This window comes from Rattus rattus, chromosome 6, assembly GCF_011064425.1.
Source record: "Rattus rattus isolate New Zealand chromosome 6, Rrattus_CSIRO_v1, whole genome shotgun sequence".
Classification (NCBI taxonomy): Eukaryota; Metazoa; Chordata; class Mammalia; order Rodentia; family Muridae; genus Rattus; species Rattus rattus.
The window spans coordinates 48,130,143-48,157,932 of NC_046159.1; the positions used below are offsets into that span (position 1 = coordinate 48,130,143).

The window sequence follows — 27,790 nt, forward strand, 5'->3', positions numbered from 1 at the left end:
AAAACTGTTCATCTTTCATGATTTAAAAATAAAATAGTCTTTTGAATCCCACATAGATGGGTTTGTAAAAGAATAGTTCTTATACTTTACTGATTTTGACATCATTTTAACAATATTTTAGATTTGTGTGGAGGGACCTGCTTGGGACTTGCATGCACATTTACCAGTGTGTCTTCTGGTGGTGTGGTACCGGGAAATTAGGCTCAAATGCCAGAGTACCATCGATTCATAATCTGAGGTTTTTCCCTAAAAGACACTCAAAAGAAGGTCCTCCGTGGGGGGGAGGGGGTGGCGGCTGCAGCTCTGGGGGATGGTTTTACAGATGTGGGGCTGAATGTACTGCTGTGTATTTTTTTTTTTTTGAGTCTTTTCTTATAGAAAAAAAAAATGTCAATGTTCTCTCTTTTATACCTGCTGCAGAATGCAGTGCGTCATAATCTTAGTCTCCACAAGTGTTTTGTGCGAGTAGAGAACGTTAAAGGGGCAGTATGGACAGTGGATGAAGTAGAGTTCCAAAAACGGAGGCCACAAAAGATCAGTGGGTACGTCCGCCATGTTTGAACTTCTTAGCCCAGCTCGGATTGCGCTAACGAGTGTACCGTAGAGGCTGCTAGGCGGCGTCAGACCAAAGACCTGGCTTTCACGTTTGTCTCAGTTAAGGGAAGCAAGCGAACATCTCATCCCTCCTGTCTCGTATACCCACCAGTCCCCCTGCCCCTGCTTGCTGGTCTCTGTTACATCCCATGCTAGTAGCTTTTAGGCGGCGTTGCATATTAACCCTCACGAGCCATTCGCTTATGCTTATTGCATTTTATTTTCTTTTTCCTGTCCCCCTGTACTGGATGTCTGTCCTGCCCCCAACCCCGCCTCCTTTTGTTACCACTCCATCTCCTTTGCTGCTGCTCCTATCCCAGGGTGCCATTCGCACCAACCTCTCACTGCATAAGTGCTTTATCAGAGTAGAGGATGAGTTTGGGTCCTTTTGGACAGTTGATGATGAAGAGTTTATACGTGGCCGCCATATTCAACGAGGCCGTCCTCGCAAATACTGCCCCGGTGAAAACTCTGACGAGCTTGGCGCACAGTAAGAGCCTTTACTTGCTTTGTTCTCTTGTGTCTGCTGTTGCTTTGGCTTTGCATGGTTGACTCATCCCATGTGGTATGACATTCCACCCACGAGCAGTGCCACAGCTTTCCGCGGCAGGGACTGAACGGTGTGACGTGTACACGTACCTCGCTCGTTTCTCTTTGGAACGCCAGTGCCTAGAACGATGCTTTTCCTGTGTCTCTAATGCCGATGATGATTGACCGCATTTTGATCCAGCAGCTTACGGGGAGCCCTCAAAGCTAGATACTTCCCGTGTTACCCACAATCCCCGCAAACGAAAGGAAGTGGTGGTGACCATATGTATGTGGTGGGATAATTATTTTTCCCGCTGCCCGTTCGAGCAGCAATCATTACGAGCACACTAGGTGTGGGGGCGTGCGCCTGTCTGTAATGACAGCCCCTGGGAAGCTGAGGCAGGAGGGCTGCACATCCCAGGACAGCCTAGGCTCTTTGTAGAGAGACCCTGTCTCGGAAAAAAAAAAAAACAAAAACCTGAAAACCAAATTGTCCTAAGCGCAGGGGAAAGATTGATAATGTCGTTCCCTTCAAAGTCTGTTGATGAATGAACCTCATTACCTACTGGAAGCCACACTTTCCCTCAGTATGTCCAATGTAATTTTGTAGTGTTTTCTTTTTACTTATTTATTTATTTTAACTAGGGCAGCCCTATTTTTCTTTTTTAAAAACCGCTATCGTGGCTTCCTTTTACCTAGTCAGTAGAACGGGCACCACTCAGAGCTTGCTCTCCCAGACTGGACAGACAGCAGCCGAGGCTCCTGCTTTACAAAGGAGGAGTAAACATGGAGTTGGGGTCCTGTGTAACTAAGAAGGAAGCCTCCGGGCCGAGAGCTCCTCCCCTAGTCCCGGGCATCCTGCCACTCGGGCCTTACCTTCCAACCAGAGCGCAGCAGCTAACCCTTTGCAGCCTGGTCCCCGGGGGATAGATATACCTGAGTGTGTTATAATTTAAGGCAGTTTCACCAGGATGAACCCCTAGGCTCATCCCCGGAGGTATTCGCCCAGCCCGACCCCAAGAAAGATACGTAAAGCTTAACTTTCCTTCGGTTTGGTGACTGGGTGGGGGAAGAACTTAAAGTGTGGAAGGCTACCAGCGAACTTTAAAAAGCAGAACTTGGAGAGGACCTCTGGGCGGATCGAGTGTAACTTTGCGTTTTTTTATCTTTCTCTTGCGCAGTAACCCTTCCCTTATTAAAAACATGCAGAGCGGCCACGCCTACTGCACACCTCTCAATGCAGCTTTACAGGTAAGATTAACGGCCATCCCCAGTCCGCAGCACAGGCGCCGGGCTCCCCCACTCATTTCAAAATATATTAGCCTCGCTCTAATTAGATATTAAATTTTAATTCCGTTAAACTTTTTTCTTAAGTGCACAAAGCATCGCTCTCCCCGGAGGCGAGCGCGTCGGGCTGCTTCAGCATTAGCAGGATGCTCAGCATTTTGAATATTGTGGCAAAAAAAAAAAATTAAAAGTTCACTTATTAATATTTATCAGCAGTATCATAATTTCCATCCTCTTATTTCAGAATTTCACTTGAGGCAAAAATACCACAAGTGTAATTACTCTAGCACAGCTATTAATGTGCTGGATGATAGGCCGCCGTGTCACATGACCTTCCATTGTTCCCAGGTTTAAAGAGAAAGCGAGGCTTTATTAAGGTCCATTTCAACACCTTTGCTTTCTGTGGGGGTGGGCCCGGGTTGGTCTCCTCCCGTGGAAGTCAACCGTCTAAACAGCAGGAAGCATCAGAAAAGTAGGAGTTGTCAGGAAAAGCCCAGTGATCGCAGCCTGCGATGTGTGTTTCCTACTGATGGATAAACACACCTTACCTCAGAGAGAGGGAGTGAGCCCTGGGTCTGAGCCACAGGAGGAGCCATCTGTGTGCCTAGCCAGTCTTCAGGTTTCTTGTCCCTCACAGGTACCACACCACTAACTGATTGCTAAAAATTAATGGAGTATCTGGTATCACTTCTTTTAAATACCTAATGCCATTCTCAGGTCTCCCTTAAGAACTCAAGAGAGGTAGCCAGGAGCCTTGTAGCTATTGCTAGTTTTGGGGGCTTAGGGTTTTTTGTTTTGTTTTGTTTTTGATTTTGTTTGTTTGTTTTTTTCTTAACCTACCTTGATTAGTCTAGAAGACATAGCAAAAAGAATCTTGCAACATTTACATCACACACTCCATAGAAAATCTCACGTAGGTTATCATGCCCTCCGAGCACTGTCCGGTGTGAATGCCGTAACACCCCCCCAACTGGCTGTTGGATTCTGTGATGTCTCTGGCTTTTCTGAGGGACCATAACATTACAAGTGAAGGCAGAAATAGAGAAGCAAAGGCTTGTAACGCCTGGCGTGATGGGGGAGGGGGAGGCACTGACAGCAGCCTGATTCCCACCGCTTGCTAAACAAATATTGACTGGAGCCCCTGTCCCGGGTGCCACTGCTCTGTCTTCCCAGCTCACCCACAGCATCCTAGGGCTCCTCGTGGATAACACGCCCCTGACACAGTTCAAGGCAGATTCACTGAACTGAGCATCTCAGCAATTCTATTTATTTCTTTTTAGCCTGAACTAAATTTACTGGGAGAAACCACTTTCTTTTAATTACTCGTAGTTTACACAGTAACTTCACAAGAGTAAATGAAAGCCGGCTTATGCCACTGTAAATACCATGCATTAGTAACTTATTTTCCCTGGAGTCTTGTGAAGTATGAATTTAAAGGCGGCTCTATCTGGAATGATATTAAAATTACAAGCACATTTTACATCGGATTCCCTTTACTATGTGACTAATTTCAATTAGCGTGCCGTATCGTTACACATGCGTTCACGCTTCGTCTCTGAGACTTTTGTTTTCCTACCCCTCTCCACGCTTCTGTGTTTCCCCTGCTCGCCCAAAACCAGCCTGCGGCTTTCCAGGAACAACTTAAGGAGTGCCTCCTTTGCCCCTCCCCTTGAATTTGGATTCCCCAGCAGTAGACAGCCAGTCATACAAGACGGCTTCCCGCCATGAAAATTAAATAAAGATCCCACCAGCAGGGCCTTCCCTTCCATTATCACTCACTCCCATTTTTCAAGGCAAGTAAAAATAACAGCACAACAATATCTTTTTTAAAAGAAAAAATTACTAGAGCGAGCACCATAATGGTGTGATATACAACTTATAAAATAGGACAGCAGAATCTACTACAGAAATAAAACATGGGGCTCGGGACAGATTGCGTTATGCTCTGAAAAAGTGAGGTAACTAAGGGTAACCATAAAGCTTCGTATTTATAGACTGCTTTTCCCCTGGGAGCGCAGAGCAGTTAACATTCCAAAAGCCTCGGTCCTTACGGACCCATGTGCAGTCCCTTAAGAACCTCTGTGCTGCGGGCAGGGGTGCCGGTTTGGTACGAAGCCACACTCTGTGCCCGGGATCATTTATATCAGTGAGTCCATTACAAACACGGTGGTGCACCTGCTCCTAGGAGCATCAGCTACAGGAAGGACCTGTTTGAAGGTGGTAATTTGGGGGTGCTCTGGGCCTTCACTCTGCAAGGTACTACTCAAGAGGCACAGAGGTGGCCCAGGCCTCAGGATCTTACTGTAGCCTGGTGGCTACTGTTTTGTTTAAAGAGACTAGACTGTTCTCTGTTACTTACACTGTGTCTGAGAGGTAAGGGTCTGCTACTGGGTGACTGTCATCACTGTGGTTGCCCATGATCCATAACCCAATGTCAGTCAGAAATGGCTTTTACCCATTACACTTTGAGAATCAAGAAGAATAAGCAGATACTCACTTATTTTTTTAAATGTGTATTTATTTAATGTATGTGAGTACACTTTAGCCGTCTTCAGACACACTAGAAGAGGGCATCAGATCCCATTACAGATGGTGGTGAGCCACCATGTGGTTGCTGGGAACTGAACTCAGGACCTCTGGAAGTGCAGACAGTGCTCTTAGCCGCTGAGCCATAGCTCCAGCCTGATACTCACTTACCTTAATAGACAATCCTACAACTGTTTGCCTGGCTTCTACATGTCAGGTTGGGGCTCTGGAATCTAGTAAAATATCATGGTAGCATCGGCCCCAGCTTCGGCTCCATCTTGACTATTCGACAACCCAACTTGAGAGGGCCACTAGGCTGACAGCGTAAGCAGGACTTAGATAGCAGGGAAGTGTGGCCACTGTGTGGTCTCACATCAGGCAGCTGAAGATGGCAGTCCAGCTGCCAATAATATTCCTGTGCCAACTTCCCCGCCCAGAAAGAATAGAAACGTCTTACTGCATTCATAAAAGATGCGTTCAGAAAATGCTGGATGCAGACATTATCTGATAAACTACCAAGGAGTGGGAAATAGTCACCACACTGGGAAATGAGGAGATACCACCCTCATCCCTTTACTTGTAAAAAAGGAAGCAGATAATTCCCGAGGGGGAAAGAGCATGCTCAGGGCATGCTGGGAAATACTGCAGACACTGGGCCTATACAGGGAGCAAGACTGCAGCTGACTGACAAGCAGGTTCTCTGCAACCCAGCTCGGCTCCTTCCTCCCCCTTCATTTCTGGCTCATGCCTTCTCTTTGGTGCCAGCTTTTCTAGAATAGTCAGGACTCTTCCACGACGGGCCAACCGAAGCCACTGTGCCAGGTTGTCTTGTGATCAAACTCTCTCTCATTAGGATGGAGGACCAGGCATAGTGTAGTCTGCGAGAAGACAATTTTGATAAATCTTCATCTAATCACAGCTGCCTCTTTTCCCAAGTCTGTCCTCTTGAATAATAAAATGGAAAGTCACTTGGGCATACTCCCTACCCGAGGGAAACAAACGTGCTTTCTTCTGTCCAGTGATGTTTCTGACAACTGTTCACCTCGAAGACAGGGTGGCCATGTTTACGTCTGGGGTGACAGAAAATGAGCAGTATTCTACCAGACTGTAGTTTGGGGTGGGTTTTATTGGGGGGGGGCTTTAAGTACTTTTTTGCTGACACTCATTTGGAACGGGATAACTTTGTCACCTTTAATGTGGATATACTTAGTCATAAAGGAAATAAGACTTAGCTTTTTTTCCCCTGGAGAGTTTTCTGCACTTCCAAACTTCTGCATGATTAGTCTGAGGCTGAAAGGTTGTGTGACGTTCCCATCGTCTGGTTATGTCAGCCTTCACTAAGCAGGTTCATTTAAAAAAAAAATCATTTAAATGGGAATAGTAGGGGAGAAAAAAATGATTCCACTTCTTCCTTTCCTATGAGTGCTTATGGAAGTTCTCATAAATTTGAGCCGTGTGGCCATATAATCTGATCAGATCTCGGCTATCCAATAGAACAGTCATCAAAGTGGATAAAGAAATGAAAATTTCATTATATTTCACTGTGATCTGGAAATATTCAGTTCTTCTTTTTTTCTAAAAAAAAAAAGAAATAGACATTGGCTATATACCTCGTTTTAGAAACCTTTGTCTAAACCATGTGACTACCAGGCAGAAGCCAGCAGACGACTTCACCTGTAGACTCAATGGTACCCAGATAGTTTACCCAAATGAAGCTCAAGGCTCCTAAACCAAAAATCCTACAGCTCTTGGAAACTGTCCACCGTGATACAGTGAACCCGAACCGAAAGCTATCAAACACACCACAGATCCATAACCCAGAGCTTTCTTGTCTGGCTTCCCCTGTGACTTCATTGGGTTTCTCTTGGTTGATACAGGCTTCCATGGCTGAGAACAGTATACCTCTGTACACTACCGCCTCCATGGGGAACCCCACGCTGGGCAGCCTGGCCAGCGCCATCCGGGAGGAGCTGAACGGGGCCATGGAGCACACCAACAGCAACGAGAGTGACAGCAGTCCAGGCAGATCCCCTATGCAAGCTGTGTGAGTATTGTCTGCCCGAAGCTCCCTGTCCCCTAACCCAGTCTCCCTGTAAGTACACACAAGGCCTTCTCTGGCCCTTCTTTCCTATTGTTTCTGATCACTTAGGAGCCCTGGAGTCACATGTTAGTGCGTAAGAGGACTAGTGAGTAACTTTCCCCTAGAAGCAGTTGGCTTCATCCACAATAAGGACACACTTTGAGAAATCGAGAAGTTTCCTCCACTTTGAGTCTCAGACCGTTCCTTAATTCACACTTCAGTTTGTCTCCTAAGGTCACCATATACCTCCCCGAGGAAGCCTGAGGTGTGCTCAACTTGCAGGCAGGCCTAGCCTAGCGAGTGAGCAAAAAGATGCTTGTTTACTTGGTCTGCGTGCTAAGTTTAACCACTTGGGCCCATCGCCGCCGCCGCCTTCGCCACAGCATTATTACCAAGCATTAATGATGTCACAAATGAAAGGCGGCATGATTTATAGATTGCTCTTAAAATATCCAAAGGAAAATTAATAGGAGCATTACAGCAGCAGACGGCAGGATAATGAGAGCACATATAACTGAATGAAGAAGCAGTGGGCGACGGTTGCCTGGGCTGAATGCGAACCTCGGCAAGGCCACCGAGTCGGAGTGCCCCTCCGTGGTTGGTGAAGGTTATAAAATGACCGCCTCCGCCATAGCCCCCCCCTTTGCATTCCTAAGAAGGGGCCTTCCTACGACAGAAGGCTCACCGTGCGATTCCAGATGCTTCTGTGTGCGGTGAACCCGGCTGCGAATGACTGTCTCCCATTCAGGGAGTCTCTCCAAAACCATAGTCCACTTTAAGTGACTAAGCCAGTTCAGCGTTTCCACTACTGTCCGCTCCAAGAATAGGCTGCTTGTCTGCACATTCTTTCTGAATTACTGACCAACATCTTATTTTAGGAAATTTGTGTGATGGGGATGGAAAATGTGACCTTTAACAAATACAGGCAGAGTGAACTGGCGTCTAGCGACAAAGGGGATAAATGGCATCTTCCAGCATAGTGGAGAAAATGTGAAATTTTACTTTCTAGTCCCATGCCCTGGGTGCTCGGAAAGGGGTCTTTAGAGGTAGAAGCCATGGTTTTTAACTTGTGGGCATAGTCCCCCAGAAATGACAGACCAGCATTTTAGGAAAGTGCGTGCCTTTCCCACTATTGCCACGGAATTTCATCTTCCCTCTAGGAAGCTGCTCTTTCTCCGACTCTCTTGTCTCACTGATCTTCACCAGAGTTGTAGGGGATGTTGTATGTTTGTATGTCAGTGTCCAGGAAGTTCAGAGCTACTGTGAATTGGTATCTAAGTCACTCCAAGACTTACCCACTCACTGGGAGAGTGTATGTGGAGTTACCCAGTGGAGGGCGCGCTGTTTTCTTAGATTTCCGTTCAAACCCAAGGTGTAGTCGTGTTACTACCTTCCTGTTAGTAGAAAGATCAATAGGCGGAAAAAAGTAAATAAATTAAAAAAAAAAAAAAAAAGAAGGTCCACACAAGAGGCCTAGCAGTGATAGGAGTTCATTTCCTTGACAGGATTGTGTGAACTGCAGCTGAGGCAGATGTATAGCAGTCATCCTAACGTGTAGCAAAGCAAAAGCTCTAACTGCTTGAAAGAAAGAAAAAGGGCCCCCTCCTGCCCCCAGTGCTATCAGGACATGATGCTTGCACGTCAGGTTTACGCCCCGTGCCCCGTGGTTCTCTTCCTAGAACAGCTTCGCTGTGCCACTGTCAGTACGGCAGCCAGCTAGTCGTGCTGACCCCCGTGCTTCCGCTAAGTGAGTCTATAATGAGAGATTTCATTCTTGTCCAGCGTGCATTACCCTGCTAGGATGCAAATTGTTTTTTAACCGTTCCAGTCTATTGAAATAAATCAAGCCATAAACTTTACAGCAAGGCTTACAAGCCACTGTTAGGACGCCGGCCCAGCACGTAGGCAGCGTGGTAATACAGCCCTCTCTGCTCTTCACTCTGCCGAGACATACACCACAGTATCGCCCTTCTCTTTGAAAAACAGAAGACGGTGCTCACATAATGATGGTCCGGGGGCCCGTGTACTTTCATTCTGGTAGGAGCCAAAGGGCCAGCACACCAAAGGCTCTGTGCTATGTGTGTACCCTGAGCGGAAACACAATGCCTTTAAAGACCAGTCAACTATAGGTAAAAAAGCTCACGTGCTCCCAGAATGGTTGTACAAAGGGATTACTCAGATGTAAGGGGAACAGAGAAATGGTTTGGGCTCCATTATCTGTTAGGAACCTATTTTGGAAATAGTGGATGCTGGAGAGAAAGGGTGGGCCTGGTTGGGGGAGGTGTAAGAGGGGCACCCATTGTACTGTGGATGGTACACTGTGTGTATGCCCAGTGGGAGGGAAGCCTTTAACCGTGTGCCCCTTAGAGGAAAGGTCGTGCTAGCATGATGATTTTCAGGTTGTCACACAGTAGATCTAGTTGGTGGCATTGCCATCCATCGTATGAGCGGCACTGGGATAGGCTGTGTAGATATGGCAGCACCCAGCACCTATGCTTGGGGGCAGTGAGTATGCAGTGAATTCCGGAGAGAGCAAAATAGGTCTCTGGTGTGAGGAACTCCCTTTGGGGGAACCTTCAGTTGGTCTGTCATTGTTTGGGGCTGGATCTAGAAAACAACGATTTACAGTTGTAAAGCAAGGACTTAACATTAAGACAAGTCTGCTTTCTCTAGGGTTTCCCAGCCTTCCCTCCAAGGCTTTGTAGAATGTCATCAGATTGCTCCCTGCGAACCAGAGATTATTAAGAACTAAGTGTGATAGCTTTTAAAAACTTGAAGCACGAAAGGAAGTGTGACTTTGGAAAAGTAGCAGTTGAGCCTCAGTAACCGGTTAAAAATTGAGCCTCAGTAACTGATTAAAATTAATTTTTTAAGGGGCTAATTCCTGTCGCTGGACATTACTCTACCCTCAGAGTCAGTGGTGACATGATGAAGTCACAGTTGTCCATAGTGAAATCAGGAGGCAGACAGAAAAATCCACTGCGGTCAGTAAAGCTTGGGGGTGCGGGTCAAGGTAACATGGACTCCACTCACACCTGCTCGCCTGGCCACAGACGGTTTTTCTAAATTAACGCTTGGGACACTGAGATGGAGCCTCACTTGATAGAGCCCCTCTGCAAATTAATATCCCAATAAATCAGGAGAACCGTAAAGATGTTTTGGCCTCTGCTCCAACAGTTCCATTCTTAGACATTTATCCCAAGGAGGTAAATCAACAGAAGGAGGAAGATTAATGGCTAGCGGCGGTTTACTGTACTCTGCAAACAGCGGAGGGGAAGGAAGGTGATTAGAGAACGCCGGCTGTTAAGGTCCTGACTTATCAACAGACGGAATCACATAGAGCCAGAGAAACTGTAATGGAAAAGCCAGAAGAAAAACAGTTAAAAAAAAAATCCCCACTATGTGTAAGGTTCGAAATAATCTAATCTTCAAAGGGAAGGGAGAAGCAGGCACTCACTGTGACTGGGGCCGGCCGACTGCACAGATGTGTGATGTGTACATTGGTGCCCCACACCTGGAAGGACCCTGCCCTCATTGAAATGTCTGAGTCTTCTCTTTAAAGTTGTGAATATTTTTCATTCAGGGGCTCTACAAACTATATAGCCAGGCCGGACCTTATTTCAAAAGCAAGGATGACCACACTATTAAAACTTTTAAGTAGCTGGAACCCACATAGAAAATGTACCGTGGGGCTTGGGTTGGTTTTGCCAGTGGCTTTTAAGAACGTGGGCATAATTGTTTCAGGCTATTTATCTGACATCTAGCAACCCTCCCCCCTCCCCCCCCTCTGCAATACTAATTTTAGTGTCAATTGATTTTGAAGGTTCCTGTCTTCCAGAGCAGCCCGAAAGCGTGCCTCGCTTTGGTTTTAAATGGTTCCAGGCACCTTCAAGGCCTTCATACAGCACCCAAGTATTTAGGAAGCCAGCCATCCCCAGCACCACCTCTTACTACCAATACGTGATAATGTCCATTATAAGTCCCTCCCACTCCCAGCCTGTCCGGGAGACGTGTGCCAGTTTTTAACTTGAATGGTTCTTTTACATATCAAAAGCCCCCTGCAACAGAAAGCCATTTGTATTGGCAAAAGATCAGTTGTAAATATGATTTACGAACAGCTTTTCGCAGTTTGTTATCAGAGTGGTTTTGTGTGATCGAGCCAGCCCTCTCTAGATGAACCGAGCCCCCAATCCATAATGAGGAAGTTGGCAGCTCTCAAGGTAGCGAGAGTGTCCCAGTGGCGGCTACCAGCCGCGCCTCATGTTTTGCCTTGTTTACAGCTGACAGCGTTATTATTCTGATTGGGGCTCTGCTCTCTTATCATATTGTTGTGTTGAGCAAGCCTTTTCCTCTCCGTTTGTGTTTCCTGGCAGGGCTTTTCTTGCCTTATTGACAGTTTGTAAAAATATGCATTAATTTGGAGCTTCAAGCATGTATCATGGTGTCTCTTTGCTGTGTTTGCTTGAAGTTGATTAATGATGGAACCTCGCTTGGGGTCGTCCTCTGGAGGGTTCTTTCACAGGTTCTGCATGTTAACTAGCAACGCAGAACACACAGCAAGCCATGATTAGCCCAGCCTCCTGAGCTCAGTGGTCCCCACGAACCGCTGCCGGATTACAGATTCTCATTTTACATAATTATTTGCAGGGTGGCATTTGTCCACCCAGGATGTCACTACAGGGCCTGTTTCTTGGTACTCAAAAGTATGGTCCTGGGACCAGCACCATCCCCTGGAATCTCTTAGAAATGCGTAGACTGAGCTCCTTACACTACTGTCACAAGGTCCTCCAGTAACTCGTACGTCCTGAAAAGCAAGAGAAATGATTTCTGCACAGAGTAGGTCTAAAACAGCAGCATCCAAGACTCTCTTCACCAGCGCTGTGCTGTGATCACACTGAGCAGTACAGAAGCCCCCGGCACATGCGGCCCCTGGTCCTGTGGGATGTAGGCAGTGCGAACGTACAGCAGTCAGGAAGTTTCCCACCGTGTGTGAAAGACTTGCTTTGAGCCGTGGCTACGGCCAAGGTTATTCTGCGTCTGCTGGGCTCTGTCTCTGTAGAACGGTCTTGTAGGTTGCCCCAACAGCAGTGCATCAATCTGGATACTCCCCTAAGTGTGTTTCTCTTTCTCTCTCTCTCTGTAGGCACCCCATACACGTCAAGGAGGAACCCCTCGACCCCGAGGAAGCTGAAGGGCCTCTGTCCTTAGTGACAACAGCCAACCACAGTCCAGATTTTGACCACGACAGAGATTACGAAGACGAACCGGTAAACGAGGACATGGAGTGAACCCTTGGGCGGGCCGACCCCCGAGACCGAAGATTGGGAAAGAAGCAAAACAAATTAAAAAAAAATAAAAAGAAAGAAAAGTAAAAAGAAAAAAGAAACCACGTCAAAAGTTAGCAGTGAAAGCGTCCTCCGCTTCTTGTACAGTCTGGAGGATTTTCACTACATTTTGACAACTCTGAAATGTGTTAACTCTTAGTGCCATCAAGAATCCCATTTGGGAGTATTTTTGATTTTTCTACTTTTTGTTGACAAAAGGGATTTGTACTCTGTGCATTGGATGGACCTGTTTGGTACTTGGGATTTTCCTCTTTGAGTCAACATCAGTGTTGTAAATTCGATAAACGGATTCACTTTTAGCAGCAGACTTTGAACTGCAGTTTCGCCCGGCCGACGCCGGACACCGAGGACACCCGACTGAGCTCACGTACCTGCACTGCAGACCAAGCCTTCGCCCGAATTCGAGACTCCAGTGGACGACCTATTTGCACAGCACTGCATGTTGATTTCACTGCCTTTACTCACTTTGGTTGGTTTGTTTTTGTTTTCCGCTTCCAGTTGGGATGGGGGAAGGCCTTTGTGTGTGTATTGGGGGGAGGGGTTAAAAATAATTATCCCAAACTTTTTAATGTATTGCTTTTTTTTTTCTTTTCTTTTTTTTGCTTCTTCTTTACCATTTTAAGTTCTGACCTCAGGCCTCCATTTGGGCCCAGGGCCTCTTGGAGGCTTCGTGTTTTCTGTACCTTGTGATGAATGTTAATAGGCGTTTTTATTATACAAAGCTGAATGCCGTTTTTCTCCTCGTCTGTAGTTCTCTGGCACTCATTCCATTTTTCCTATAGACATCGCCATGTTTCTCTCAAGTTCAAAACAAAACAAAACAAAACATTCCGTTTCGGTCTTTTTCCATAAAAAAAAGATCCCGAAGGCTGCACCTTACACCTGAAGGTCCCCCCAACACGGGGACATGACGTCCTGCCAGACGTCCTGCCAGAAGGAGAATGACAGAAAAGAAAAGAGAGAAACACACGCGCGCACACACTCTAGGGACATAGCAGATTCATTTCACAAAAGCAGTATTGGGGGTAGGACGGGGACTGTTGGAGATTTTTCTTTTTAGTTTTTCATAGCACCCGCCATTGTGAGTAACCGCCACCACGTCAGGAAACACAGGCACGAAAGAAAACAGAAGAGAGTAAGCAAGTCCTTAATACTTAGACTGTCGTGATGGCCGTGGAAGGTTTCCCCTCCTATCATCAAGTGACCAGGACTGCAGGCCTTGGGTTACCCTTACCAGCATAGGTTGCTTTGTTTGCAAAAAATGACCAAAAAGCCAGCTTCGCTAAGCAACGTACACTCAGCATGGTGACAGGGCTGAGTCTGCTTCGATTCAGACCTGCTCGGTGGCATTCATCTGTTTTAATGCAAATGAGGCTTCACATTGAACTTGTTATGGGAGTTAATGAGGACTGGGCTCAGCAGACGCTAATGTGTCAGTTTCCAGTGTGCTAAGTCGGTACTGCAGCTCGGTCTGCAATGTGAGCATCACAGCCACCACCCCAGTAGCACAGACTTCACGGAAGAGGACACCAGGTAGACGGAGGCTCCCAGGACCAGGGCCCACAGAACGTGATGGCTCTAGGTCAGTATGGCCCTCAGCCCTTCGAACCCCTCCGCACCGTCTGCGCCCACTTCCCTGACGTTTATTTATCTGGGGACATAGCTTTTGTTTGGGTTTAGTTTGAGAGCCTTTCGGAGCTTAATTTATATACTTTGTACCTTTTATTTCTAAAATTACCAAAGATATTACGCAAAGGTAAATTATTTTCTTTTATGCTTTATCTGATGAAGCCAAATATCCTCTATTGTTGATCAAAGGAGGCGAAAGGATTCAGAGGCAAATGTGAGGTCCGGGCTATTTGCTAACCTGAGGGAAATGACTGCCCATCAGCAGAGTTCACTTAGCAGACTACGTAGGCAATGGAACCAAAGGTTTTTCCTTTTTTTTTTTCTAGGTTATTTTTTCTTCTTTTCCTTCTTTTCTCTATCTGTAGAGAGACCAAAACTAACTCCTGGAAGGAGAAAAATACGGGGCTACTGCAGAGAAAAGAAACCAAGACAACAGTATTATAGCTCCTACGGAAAGAATGGGCTATCATCTCAAAGAGAGAGAATTGAATGTATGATGCTGAAACTTAGTATATAATGGAGGAGACACTTAGGATGAATTCAGAGAGAACAGAGAAGTGTCTGGCTGCATGAGACCACTTCTAGAATAAAGAGAATTTTAGAACGTTCAGATGCCACTTTTGTTTAAGGGCTGTGCTCTGATCGCTGCGTTAATTTTGGTTTTATCTTGGCTTTTATCCTCTGGTTCCCTTCTGGTTTTTTTGTTGTTGGTTTTTTTTCCCCCCCATTTCAAATTATGATTTGGTCAGTGTTTTTCATTTCCACACACAAGAAAAAGGTGGCATTCCCATCCACTCGTAAGCTTAGACTAGAACATCTTTGGCAATTACTCCTGAAGGTTTGCTGTGCTTTTATAGAGGGGCAGTCTGTGGTTATTCACGCCCCGCCCCGTCCCCCCTCTTTTCCAGGCAGCTTCATGATGTGCAGGCAGTAGCCAGGCAGGGTCATTGGAAGGGGGCCCTGTGCTTCTAAACTGAGTGGTTGCTGGTTGGATATTCAAAAGAGGATAAAAATCTGGTAGATTAGTTCATTCTCAGCATGTGTAGCTAGACACGAGTAAAGATAGCGCATGAGGACTGTTAGTACGCATACCTCAGTTCAAACCTTTAGGGAATGAGTAAAAAAAAAATTAAAAATATACCTTTCACTCAGTCACACTTAGTCGTATGTCTTGCATGCTTAGTCTAAAGACTGTAGCAGAGAATAAATAAAAAAGAAGAATTAGGTTTTATGTATCTTTGCAGGTGTCATAGCCTCGAAGAAGAACCAACTGAAAAAAAAAAAAGAAAAATTCTCAGGCTTTACAGCAAGCAATCTTCACTCTGACTTTTACAGTTCTGATTCTGTCCCTCGGGGGGATTGTGGTCGCTTCTCTAGAATGGGGTTGCTTCGGTTGTACATATATCCCGATGTGTCTGTGTGGGTCTTTGTCTTTTTGCGGGGGAGGGCTGAGGGGAGGGGTTTTTTTGTTTTGTTTTGTTTTAATTATTTTATTTTTTAGGTATTGTTCCTAAAAAGGAATAAATGCATACACCTGTTTGTCAAAACATCTTTGCTTTTTGTGCAACTGCATTTTATTAATGATACTTTTTTTTTAAAGAAAAAAAAAGGAAAAGAAAATAGTATCTTTGGGGGCAAATCTACTGTATGTAATGGGTTTGCAGTCAGTGCTGAACATGTGCTTTATTTCACTGCCCCTGATTTACAAACGCTGGATGACACGTTGATATATGGGAAGAAGGAAAAAACTCCACACTTCTCTCTCCCTCTCTCTGTCTCTCCCTCCCTCCCCCCACCCCCTTGCTTTTAAATTGTAACATAGTTGACATAATTTGTTTCTTTTCCTACCCTCATTATTTGGAACATTTTGTACTTTGTACAGGTTCGTGGAGTGGGGTGAGAGAGAGAGAGAGAGAGAGTGTGTTACTCCGTTTTGATACATTCCTATTTCTTGTGTTTATCACACCACTGCCTCCTTGACTATCTTAAACAAGTTCCTAAGTTTGAAAAGAGAAAAAAAAAAGTTGTTTAAAAAAAAAATGTTCTCTCTTGCCGCAGTCAATATTTTTGCATGATGAAATTCCAGGCTCACACTTTCAAAGTTTTATCAGTAAAGTAGTGATTAATAATGGGAAGTGTTGCAAATATGGAACTCTTTGTATAAAAGTTTTTTTACAAGGTCCCAAGGTGTAAAGACAATTTTGTTACTCTTTTCTTTCTTTTCTTAGCAAATCTAAGCAAACGTGAGGGAGATTGGACCTATGTGTCAGACACAGTCATGATAAGGACCCACCCTCCATGTTCTTAGGGTCTATCCATGTGAGAAGGCTTAGGGCCATCAAAGGGTGAACTGTCTAGGCTTACGTGCATGGCGACCCAGCTGCCAGTCCCTTCCCCACATCAGAAGATAGTTGACTTCATATTCTTAGCATCTCTTCAGCCATAATAAAGCCTTGGTTTTTTTTTAAAAAAAAAAAAAAAGAAAATAATAGAGCCAAAAACACAATATAAATCACTAGCTCCTCCTTTATTTTCTTCAGTTACAACATTGAATCGAAAAGTCTCTCCTCCTTTCCACATTCTAGCTGAGCTCTCTGTCTCCCAGGGCATAAAGCAAACTCTGCTAATTGAATCTTTTCGGTACCTGTTGGTCAGTGCCATACCCTCCTGACAGTCTGGAAGTGGTTTGCAACTCGGTTTTACTCTATTATCCTGAGAAGCAAATGGACAATTCTAATGGCGTCTTGTGGGTCCAGTGTAACTCAAAGCGGTCCCTGCTACCCAGGAGCCTGGGTAGAGGTGGTGCGGTCTGGGTTGTGAGTGTGGTGCTCTCTGTATCTGTGATGCCACTAACAGGGATTGTTTTGTTTTGTTTTGATAAGGCATAAAAGAATCTCATTCCTTGACATCAACTGTAATTCCATCATTCCATGTCTGTGGATACAGACAATAAAAAAAAAAAAGTTGTGTAGTCAGTAGTAATTACTGACATGAGCGCATTCTCAAATGCAATAAAAATGCTGGTTGTTCACACTGGTAGACAAAGTTGCCACAGACTAAGTTTTTTCCCCACTTCTGACCTCTACATCAGTCACATACCCCAAGCTGCCTATTAGCAGCTACTCCAAGCCAGGTTCCCGATCAGCCCTCACTAGCATCGGCGAGCAGGCTAAGGGAAGGGTCCCAAGGAAAGGCAGAGGGGTTAGTTCCTTCAGAGGGAACATACTGTCTTCTTCACCAAGTGTGATAAAGAGGGAAGAAAAAAGTTTAATAACTAACACGGAGAGAGCCAAACTAAAATTTCAGAGGAAAGCAATTTCATGAATAATTCATTGACATTTCACATCTGCAAGATCAGTCATCCAAATAAAACGCTAACGTCAAAACCACGCACCATCTACAGCATTCTCATCAAGAAAGCTCTTTGCATATAAGGATAAATGCTTAGATTAGAACAAATGATTACATAAAAATGCTCTATCAAAAGTGTGCTAGGCTAACCACACAGAAGACAGCAGATCTGGATGGAGAACCACAGGTCCCAGGAAGCCACCTGTAGAGATTATTTTTAATTCTGTACCTTTAGAAAAATGTGCTTTTTCTCTTTTGCTTAATTACATCACATGTATTCTAAGTACTAATGAACTTAACTGTGTTTTTCAACACAGATCTAACGTAGTATATTGAAAGGAACATTGTAAAGCTTCATGTGGTGGTGCATGCCTTTAAGCCTAGCACTTGGGAAGCAGAGGCAGGCTCAGTTCTGTGAGTTCAAGGCCAGCCTGGTCTACATATTGAGTTCAGCCGAGTGATATAGCCCGTGCCTCAAAACAACCAAATAAACCTTAAAGTAGCCGAACCACGGCATCTTAACCACTGTGACTGTAATTCCAAGCACATCTGTAAAGCTTTCAGATGACAAATGTCCTTACAAACATCTTTCCCAGGACAGCATACCTCCCCGTTTTGGGCAAACATTAGAAGGGTATCTCCTGCATTGTTTATGAATCTACTTTTTACATTTTCTACAACAGTACGGTTTTGCTTGGGGTGGTTTTGGTGTCAGTCATTTGTTTTCATTTTGAGACAGGGTCTCACCATGTAGCCCTGGTTGGTTTAGAATTCCCCTAGGAAAATCAGGCAGCCTACCTTATTAAAAATTGCAGCAATCCTCCTGCCTCAGCCTCCCTCCCGAGTGTTAGGGCTATAGATATGTGCTGCCATGCCAGGTTCCTTTCTATGTCGTTTGAAACGAGAAGACATTGTTGCCGAGGTGAGAACCATTACCCTTGTCTCACCGATGGCTCTGCCAGTCCAAGAGCTCCCTAGCCTGATAATTAGCAAAACATTGGAGCCTTTAATTCTCGTCTGGCTACTAAGAATATAATATCAGGGTTAACGAATCCTCTTAATTGCCAGGCTTAAATGCAGATGCTGCTTACAGGATATACTGTGAGCTAGCTGTGCTCGCACATTCCTACCGAAACACCCCAGGACCTGGGCAAGTATAAGGGTGTGTCAGGAAGGCTCAGCTGGCCGATACATATTGTATTTTCAATTGCATTTCAGGACCCCTTCTATAGCAGGAATACTCTTTAATAAAAACTTAATTTCAGGCTTGCTCCTCATACACGGGAGCTAAGCCCAAACACAGCTTCTTCTTCTATTAAACGGGGACTCTTTTATATAAAGAGCATAGGCTTTCTATAAAACACCAGCAGCAGCCCTGGTGTACATGTAAAACTCTCAGCGAAATGGATAAACAAGGAGTCTTTCTGACGGGGTTGTCTCCTTTGGTAACGCCACATACTTATGTAGAAGGAGTAATGAACAATGGAGCTTTTCGGTTTAGTTGAGCCAAGTAAAAGTATTCCACGCTCAAATCAACGTTGGGTCTCAAAACTTCATTCGAGGTGCTAGACTGCTTAGCTGAAGTTTAAGGCAGAATAGTTCAAGAATGGTTCATACCACAGGGAAGTTAAATGCAAAACTGTTGGCATGACTATGGGGTAATATGTGGATTAGAAAACCACTCTACAACACTTATGTTATATATATACATATACACATACACACATATATAAATAAGTGACCCTATACCATGTCTACATTGATTGTAAAAGCGTACTGGATGCCTAGTATCAAGTACATATATGTTAATTTACCCATCTGAAGTTATCCATAGTCGCCTCTGCTCCCCAGCCTCAAAGCAAGATGTTGGGCTGAGAAAAGGACAAGCTTTGAGTTATAATGTTAATTGAAGGTAACCGGCCTTTCAAGTATTAATCTCGGCTAAGGCGAGGATCATTATTTACCAGCCCATGACATTTTTATCACCCATCATTTTAGCACGTTTCCATCGAAAATGCTAAAACGGCTCGTCATAAGGCAGATGACTGCTTGAGCTGTAAAAATGACCAACTCGAGTGGCGGCGCTCGGACATTAAATTATACTGTAATTAATATAGACAGTTAAACTGTCTACTACCAACAGCAATTTAGGTAACCACATTTGATCAGCTATAAATTGTAACTACATTAAAATTCCAGAAATATTAGCAATATGGATTACTTGATAGAAGTCTGTGCTGATCAACTATCCCCTTTCTTCTCTCTTTCTCTTTAAGCGGAAGCACGGGTCAGGTTGACCACAAATCCATGGGCGAAGATCAGGCCTTAGCACTTTTAGTCTCGTGAAACAAGCAATTACAAATAGTCGTATCGATTTGTTGAAAGGCTTTATGTGACATAAATTGTTTCCTGTTTAGCGTATTGCTCTGATCCATAAATGTCACCAAGTCCCGTATTAGTTAGGGCTCCCAAACAACATGAGGTTGCCAGCGTGGGTTCTGGCCTAGAACCCGTTCCTCCTTTTGTGAGCCTTTGCGGGAGTGTCTCACCCACTTATTTCTCATTAGTGACAGGCAGAGGAAAGGAAAACTATTTTGTTCCATGGAGTTTCAGTGCCCACCCACTCTCTTATTCCAAACGAAACTGTGGGATTTGGGACTTGCCTTATTGCAAGTTGACACATAACAGCACGTTTCAAAAATATCTTCTAAATAGAATAATATTTAGAAGGGATTTCAGCCCCCAACAAGCTAACACATCTTAGCCTTCTTAATATATGGCACTGTATGTAGTTTGGGGGGGCGGTAATATTTCTACCCTTAAAATGCAATTTTAAATAGCTTGCACACACTATTGACTTAACATAAATCAAATGTATCATATATACTTTCTTTCTGTTGGCATGCCACGTAGAAAAATATGTGAGATTCAGGGGGAAGGGGGGGTGAGGGAGAAAATTTATTAAATATAAGTTTTTACTGTAATACAATATTAATCTAAGCCAATGCTCATTTGCCATTAAACTGATCCTTTCAAAAAAAAAACATACACATGCTTTTTATTATTTTGCACTCAAGCAAAAATTCCACATTCAAAGACTTTCCATCTAGCTGGGAATGTCTCTGGCAAGCAACATGTCAAGAAATCTTGACCTACAGAAAGACAGCAGACAGTGTCCACCCACGCTGAGCATTAACCCACAGGCAGAGAAAGCAAACATGATTCGCCAATCCATCGGATAAATGGCGGTCAACAGCATAGGCCAGGACAAAGGATCCTTCCCTGGAACCTTCCTCTTCGCTCCTCTATAGCAAGCACATAGTTGAAAATGTTTGATTTGCAACATAAAAGATTCATTAATTACCACTTGAATATTTAAAGCTATTTTACAGTCTAACAGAGATAGATAAAGCGGTGAATTAAAACCTCTAATAAAATTGTAAAAATATTTCAGTAAGTTTACCCGTGTTATGATTTAGGGAGAGGTTCAAGCATTCTTACAGAATAGAGTCTTTACAATTTTCAAGTGTGTGTTTGAAGGAAGGAGCTGAGTGCTCTGAAGTAATTTGTTATGTTTACTAATAATTTATTTTTGAGTCAAGCTCGCTACCTTAGAATGCCGTAGTCAGGAAAAACTACCTACCAAGTAGATTGGAAGGAAGCCTTGTATGTCAATTCCAGGAATTAATCATCTTTCACTGGGGGTTTTAGCTAAAAACCTGGAACCCCAAGGATGTGGCAAAGCCACATCTGCCCCCCGATCTGTAATTTGTATTTCTCAGGTACTTTAGAGAGCTTATTGGTCCCTGTGATCCCCACAGCAGACCGTGCCAGCCACAGTCCCACTTGAGCCCTGACCAGAAGGTACAGAGCAGCTTTGACAAACTTCATTATCTCCTTCATCCTCAACTTCTTCCTGCGAGTTCAGGACGTTTCACTAACTAGGATTCTTTCCCATTATATCGTTCTCAAAATTTGTTAACATACTCTCTTTGTGGCGTTTTCCTAATGGAATCTGCGGCAATGGGAGTTCGCCTGCTACTCTGTACCTTCCCACTATTAAGATTGTCCCATCATGCTCTCTGCTGTCATGAGGCCTGTTTAACTGATTCCCACCAACACTTATGCTTCCACTCCCCCATCTATCACATACCTAACCAGCCAGCTGCAAGCACCCAATAAACTGCCCAAACCCAACACTGGAGATCAGCTGGGGAGTAAGACAGATACAACCCTTGGGTTCATGGTCCCCGGCAGTTCCTGGGGAAATGCGTTCTGGAACATTAGGTTGTGTGGCAGTGCGCTGGGTACTAGTGAATGAAGGGCAGAGTTTAGAAAGACAGGAAAACCACTTCACTGGGACCACCACTGGGTCTTCCAGAATATGCAATGCTTAATTAAACCCCAAAGGATGCCTAAGCTTAGGCCAGATGGCAAGAAGGAAGGGGGAGTCCAAATTAAAGGGCCAGGGGAGTGAGAGGCCATGAATCACAGGGCAGGGATCAGCAGGAACTGAGAAAGACAGACCTTGAATAAAATCGTCACTGCAGTGGCCAAGCCCTCACTCACTGTTTGCAGTGCCAGGTATAATGGCCAAGCTGGCTCTGTCACTTTCTCTGGAGGTGATACTGAGAACTGAGGCACAGCCAGGTCACGACCCTTGCCCACACGGTCTTCCCCAGTAGTTTTCAACCGTCCTAATGCTATGATCCTTGGATACAGTTCATGTTGTGGTAACCAACCCCCAACCATAAAATTATTTTGGTTGCCACTCCATAGCTGTAATTTTGCTGCAGTTATGACCATAATGTAAATATCTGTGTTTTCTGATGCACTTAGGTGACCGCTGTGAAAGGGTCATTAGACACCCCTCTTTTAAAAGGGTTGAGACCCATGGGTTGAGAACCATGGCTCTATACCCTTTCGTTTTAGCCACATTGGCTTTCTTGCTCTGGCTGGGTTGACTATGCTCGGTCTCAAGGCTCAAAAGTCCTTGCAAGCCGTGTTATCGTCCTGTGGCTCACGCACCCCTTCCATGCCACGTCAAAGCTGAGAAGCCTTTGCTGGCCATACAGTATCGCTGGTGCTCTAGCTGCCCACTCTCCCTCTCCTTCTACAGCTCCTCACTGTCTTTACTGTTTCTGTCAGGCTCACCAACTCTCCACGTTCTGTAGACACTGCTTGTTTTGTTACGGAGTATCTCCAAGGCATGGCCCCTGCCAGCATGGTCACCTCAGAAAGGCTCCAGAGATGGTGGTTTAAGGAGTGAGCAAATGTAACAAGGCTGGGGAAGAGTCAGACACCAGAGCATGCTCACACAGCCCATCCTCCTATATTGTATGGCCAGCCAAACCGAGTCTCTTTCCCAACGTCCTCGTCCTGCTGCTGCAAGGTAGGAAGAGTCGCCAGCATGCAACAGATGAGCATGCAGGAGCTTCCTAAATGACACAGCCAAGGCTGTGTGGCAAAGAACTTGGTATTCACCTCCTTGGCTCATTTTAGATCCACCCATGAGTCTACCTAGAATGAGCCTCTGAGCCAAGCTATGGTTTCATATATAAGTACTAAACATGAAACATGATTTCATAGCTTTAAGCCATCAACTTCAATGTGTGATAAAGAATACGTAACTGTGGTCCCTGCAAGCCAGTTGTGCCCACTGTTGAACTCAGTATCAGGAGAGACATGACTCGGTGAGAAACAAGACCGACTTAGAGACCATTTACGAGGAAGCCACTTGGTATTCTGATGTCTGTGCTTTGGAATATGTTTCCTCCTGACCAGATTGGCAAAGAGGGCTATAGCCCTGAGAATCTAATGCGGTACACAGAAACTTGTTCCTGTATGCAGAATCTCACAGTGAGACAGCATTTCTTTATGTCATTCATTCACCAAATAAGTTAGATTAGAAAGTGAAGAAGGTTCACTGTAAGCTAGGCGTGGACTTGAGTCCTGACAAATGGTACCAAGTCTCTTGCACTTTGGGTGACTCCATAACTTTTGGCAGGTTACATATACCCCTTTAGGTCTCAATAAAAATCCCCATGTTACAAGAGAATTACAGTGATTTAATCAAATGGTGTTTATGTGTAAAGGCATTCTCCACAATGGGATATCAAGTATTGAGACAAAGTGAACCAGTGCTTGTACATAAGGTTTTACGTGACTGGGCAGCTGGCAGCGGTTAGATGCCAGCCTTAGCAAACCCTGGTGTGAGGACACCACCATGATGCCAGCCTCATAAGGCCCAGTATGAGTGGAACTCACACTGTCTGAGTGGAACACCATGTCTGTAGCCGGGCAGCTGGCAAGGGTTAGATACCAGCCTCACAAGCTCCAGCAGTTGTCAGAAGTTGTGTCTCATGCTGTGTCAGTGTGTGTAGGTCTGTACTGAATTCTGTCTCTGGTCATCACAAAGTCCTGTACTGTGGTAGAGTCAGTACACAGTAAAAAGGCCACATACATGGAGATCTTACAGCAAGGGAGACCCCCTCTGAGGTCAGGAATCTAAAAGGAAGCCTATAGAATTATAACTCCTGAAGTGAGAAAACCTCTGGGCACCATGGTGTTTGACCAAAGCAGAGGCCGGACTATTATTATGGCTTCATGAGAGGGGACCATAAGGCATGCCAAATCCATGTTCTGAATCACCCCTCTCTTGTCCGCAGATAACATTAGGATTCTAAGACACTCTGATGCCAGAATTAAGGGAAAAAATGCCTCTGCGAGGCTATGACAGGGACAAAATGAATATTTTGTGCTTTAACTAAATGTGATATGATGCAGGATGCCAAAAAGGGACATTTGGCCCAGGTCACTGGAAAATGACTTGGACGTATTTTATAGCATCTCTCTCATTTCTTGACCAGAGGGAATTTGGCTTGAGCATTTGTGAGACGAAAGGGGGGCTCACCCAGGGTCACAGCTGAAGAGAGGAAGAGATCACGTACTTGCACACAGCTCTCCAGTGAGGCTGTTCTTTTCACAATATGTCCCTACGGTCTCAAACACACAACTAAAAATGGTAGGGGACATAGGTCCAATACCTTTCTTCTTCCTTCTCTCATGACCTGTAGGCCCATGTCTGTCTGGGAAAATAACTCAGTCTCCATATCTGGCTGAAGCACCAACTAAATGGTGGTGTCACTCACTGTCCAGTTATTGCTAAATGTATTCTCAACACTCCCTGCTACATCCGACACCAAAAAGGGACCACTTGCAGTATCGTGTTCCATGAACCCAAGTTTAATATTGCCATCACAAATGTCCAGGGTAGAGCAAGGCAGCCTGTGTTAGCCATTCTTCATTTGACCAGTCACAGTGATCTGAGGTAGGAGAGGTATCCTCTGATTGCTCAGTCTCATGAGACACACTCTCACCAGACTCATATTGTGTAGAGGAAACAATCAAATTGAAAAGGTCAAAGCAGCACCTTTTAAAGAAAGTATGGCTAAGGAGGTCATGACATTTATTACCCATCTCCCAGGAGAAGGAATGCTAAGTGTGGCCTTGAATTCACAACATTGAACAACCCCCTCCCAGCCTCCAAGTTACTAAAATTTAATTCCATCTAAGAGTTAATTTTGCCAGATAGTCAGAGTGAGTACTTACACCATGAAAGCCTACTACACTGTTGTAGGCTCTAGGGAATCAAGTAGCTAACAAAAGAGAAAGGACAAACCCTTCTTTCTCCTGAGTCTTCTTTTCTAGAAAGGAGAAACAGGAAACATTAGGTTGGTGATAAGTTGGTGGCAGAAAAAAACAAGGCAAGGAAGGAGCTAGAAAGCACCAGGACAAGGAGGGAACTGGTTAAATGGTTGCTATAGCAAGGACCTTGGAGGCAAAGTAACTCTGCAATGAAGGTCTGAAGGAAGCAGGCTGGATGGGTACGTGGGAGAACAGCCTTCCATGGCAGCATAAACAGACACAAACCCCTGAGACTGGAACCAAGAGGCCCCAGGGAAGGGGGTCAGAGTAGGTCAGAGATGGCCCTATGGCTCAGTGGCCCCACTGTGAGGACAGACACTGACTTTGTGTCTTAGCGAGATGGAAGCCACAAGAGAACTTGGCTGTAAAGACTTGTTCCTCTGGGTGCTGCACTGAGAATGTGGAGAGGCGAATGCAGCAGCAGAAGGATGACAGATGGAGAAGGTAGACAGACTGATGGACAGCAAGAAGGCACTGTTGCCTGAAGAAGCCAGTGGGACCCAGTGCCAAATGAGGTACTGATGAGAGAGAGGATCGGGGTCAGTGATGAGCTGCCAGGAAAGCCTGGTCATTTTCCAACCTGAGAAGACAACGGGAGCACATAGGTAGAAGGAAATGTCATTCAACTCTTTACCCAAGATGCTTTTCAAGCAACCAGTGTGGGATGATGAGCAGGTGGCTGGAAAGGAGCCTGTTTAGGAACAGGCTGGGGCTGGGTGTGTGTAGGCATATGTTTGGGGAAGAAGAAGTAAATTATACTTCGGTTTCAATAACACAAAGAGATTTTTTAAAAAATCCTTGTTCCATGAAAACTGAATATAACGTGGAAAACTGAATTGCCCGCATTCCTTTGTGATTTTACACAAATTTGGACATCCAGAGGAATCTTTTTTGGCTCAACACTAGGTTGCCTTGCTTAATGAACTTAAGGCTGCAGTGCTGAGAGAATATGCCTCTCATGGTAGGCGCTGGGAAACAATTTGTTGTAGCTACTTAGTGTTGAGTTTATAAAACATAACACACTCATTTGTAATGTAAGAAGTAGAAAACAATGTTGCAGGGGGTACAGAGAACATGCACACTGACTGTGTGTGTGTGTGTGTGTGTGTGTGTGTGTATGTGTGTGTGTGTGTGTATAGATATATATATCTCCTAATGTCAGGTGTCAGGTGTCATGTCTGAGGTTGGATGTTTTCAAAGAGTTACTAATTTAAAAGTAAACATTTTTGAAAAGCTCAGTTCACCATAGGTGTTCTCTCTCTCTCTCTCTCTCTCTCTCTCTCTCTCTCTCTCTCTCTCTGAAGTCCTTTCTTAATTACAAAATCTGCCTAAGTCATTTCCTTTGGTGTGCAAAAAGGTGTGTAATTAAACCATCAGTATAACACCTATCTTCATGTAAAACCTGCACTGATGAACTTTAACTGCTGAATAAAAACTCCTATTACATGACCATTAAGTATTATGAATAAAGCAAGTTAGGGTAGAACTTGATTAATTTTTATGCACTATGGATTGTGCCTAGAAGAAATTGGATTGTGGTGGGTCTTCTGGTAGGCAACCTCTTTAACTCAGAAAAGGTACATTCTAAGTTGGTGTCAGGAAAAAGGATCCGGTGTTACGATGGGCATCTGACCATCATCCACTCTTGAAGTATCTCTGTCCAGGCTGAAACCTAAGGTGAAATTCAGTGAATGACAATCAGCTTTCTTGGTGACAGAGACAAAGGGCGTAGAAGTAGGGAGTGGGCAGAAAAATACATAACTTGGATACACTTTCCAAAAAGAACAATGTTTTAGATCGATTTTGTATTATTTTAAGTTAATACAGAGGAGTTTTGTCTAAGATGGACAATATTTGGTTTGGAAATCTGCAGCATCGTCAACTGATGCCTGTGAGGACCCTGGGCTTAGATTTTATTTGGGGAAGGAGAAGCTGTGAACAACACCTCAGAATTCCCAGAAGAGTCTATATCCTGTTTGTCTGAGGAGAGAAACAGGAAGGAGCAAGCTCCACCAGTAGTAGGAAAGCTCCTTCGACAGAGACAGCTGCACTCTAGATGATTGGGTATTATATTATATTATATTATATTATATTATATTATATTATATTATATTATATACATGGGTACATGTATGCTAGGGAATGGGATGTTTATCATGGCACAATATGGAAGTCAAAGAACAAGTTCACTCTCTTCTACCATATAGGTCCCAGAGATCAAACTTGGGTCATCAGACTTGGTGGTAAGCACCTTTACCTGCTCAGCCATCTTGCCCACCAAGATGCCCACCCCAATAATTGGGTCTTACAAATAAAATAAATAGTACTTCTGCAAGCATGGATAATAGAGACCTCAAGTAAGTATTCAGGCACTATAAAACTGAAAAGACTCAAGGTAGTTTTCTTAAAGTAAACTCAGAGGAAAAGAAAATCCTATCTAGAAAGAACAATCATCAGCAGGTGATAGTGTGGGGTACTAAAGGGAATATTTGAAAAGTGCCTCTTGGGACTCTTGGATTCAAAAGTTAAGAGGAGATGCATGTGGGGAGTTTTCATGGTTTCCCTTCCAGAGAGCCTCAGAAGTGGATATGATACTAGAAACAGAGAGGGAGCAATACAGAAGTCTACAACCCAGGCATGGGCCATTTAGACAAAGGCAGCTTCAGGTGAGCATTCATTCTACCTTTTCCCTCCCCTTCTTCCTCCTCTTCTCTTCAGTCTCAAAAAGAAAATTATAACTAAG

The 27,790-nt window shown here is 44.5% G+C and overlaps 1 protein-coding gene across 10 annotated transcripts in view; it reads left to right on the forward strand.

The window, feature by feature from the left end:
- Positions 1-17,025, forward strand: part of Foxp1 (forkhead box P1) — a 388,377-nt gene extending 371,352 nt beyond the window's left edge. For all 10 annotated transcript variants that reach the window (XM_032906023.1, XM_032906025.1, XM_032906026.1 and 7 more), the window contains 4 exons: positions 421-542; positions 2,304-2,373; positions 6,813-6,979; positions 12,159-17,025. In XM_032906023.1, coding sequence (XP_032761914.1) covers positions 421-542; positions 2,304-2,373; positions 6,813-6,979; positions 12,159-12,303 — 504 coding nt within the window. In that variant the 3' untranslated portion in view covers positions 12,304-17,025. The remainder of the gene's footprint in view (positions 1-420; positions 543-2,303; positions 2,374-6,812; positions 6,980-12,158) is intronic.
- Positions 17,026-27,790: the final 10,765 nt, after the last annotated feature.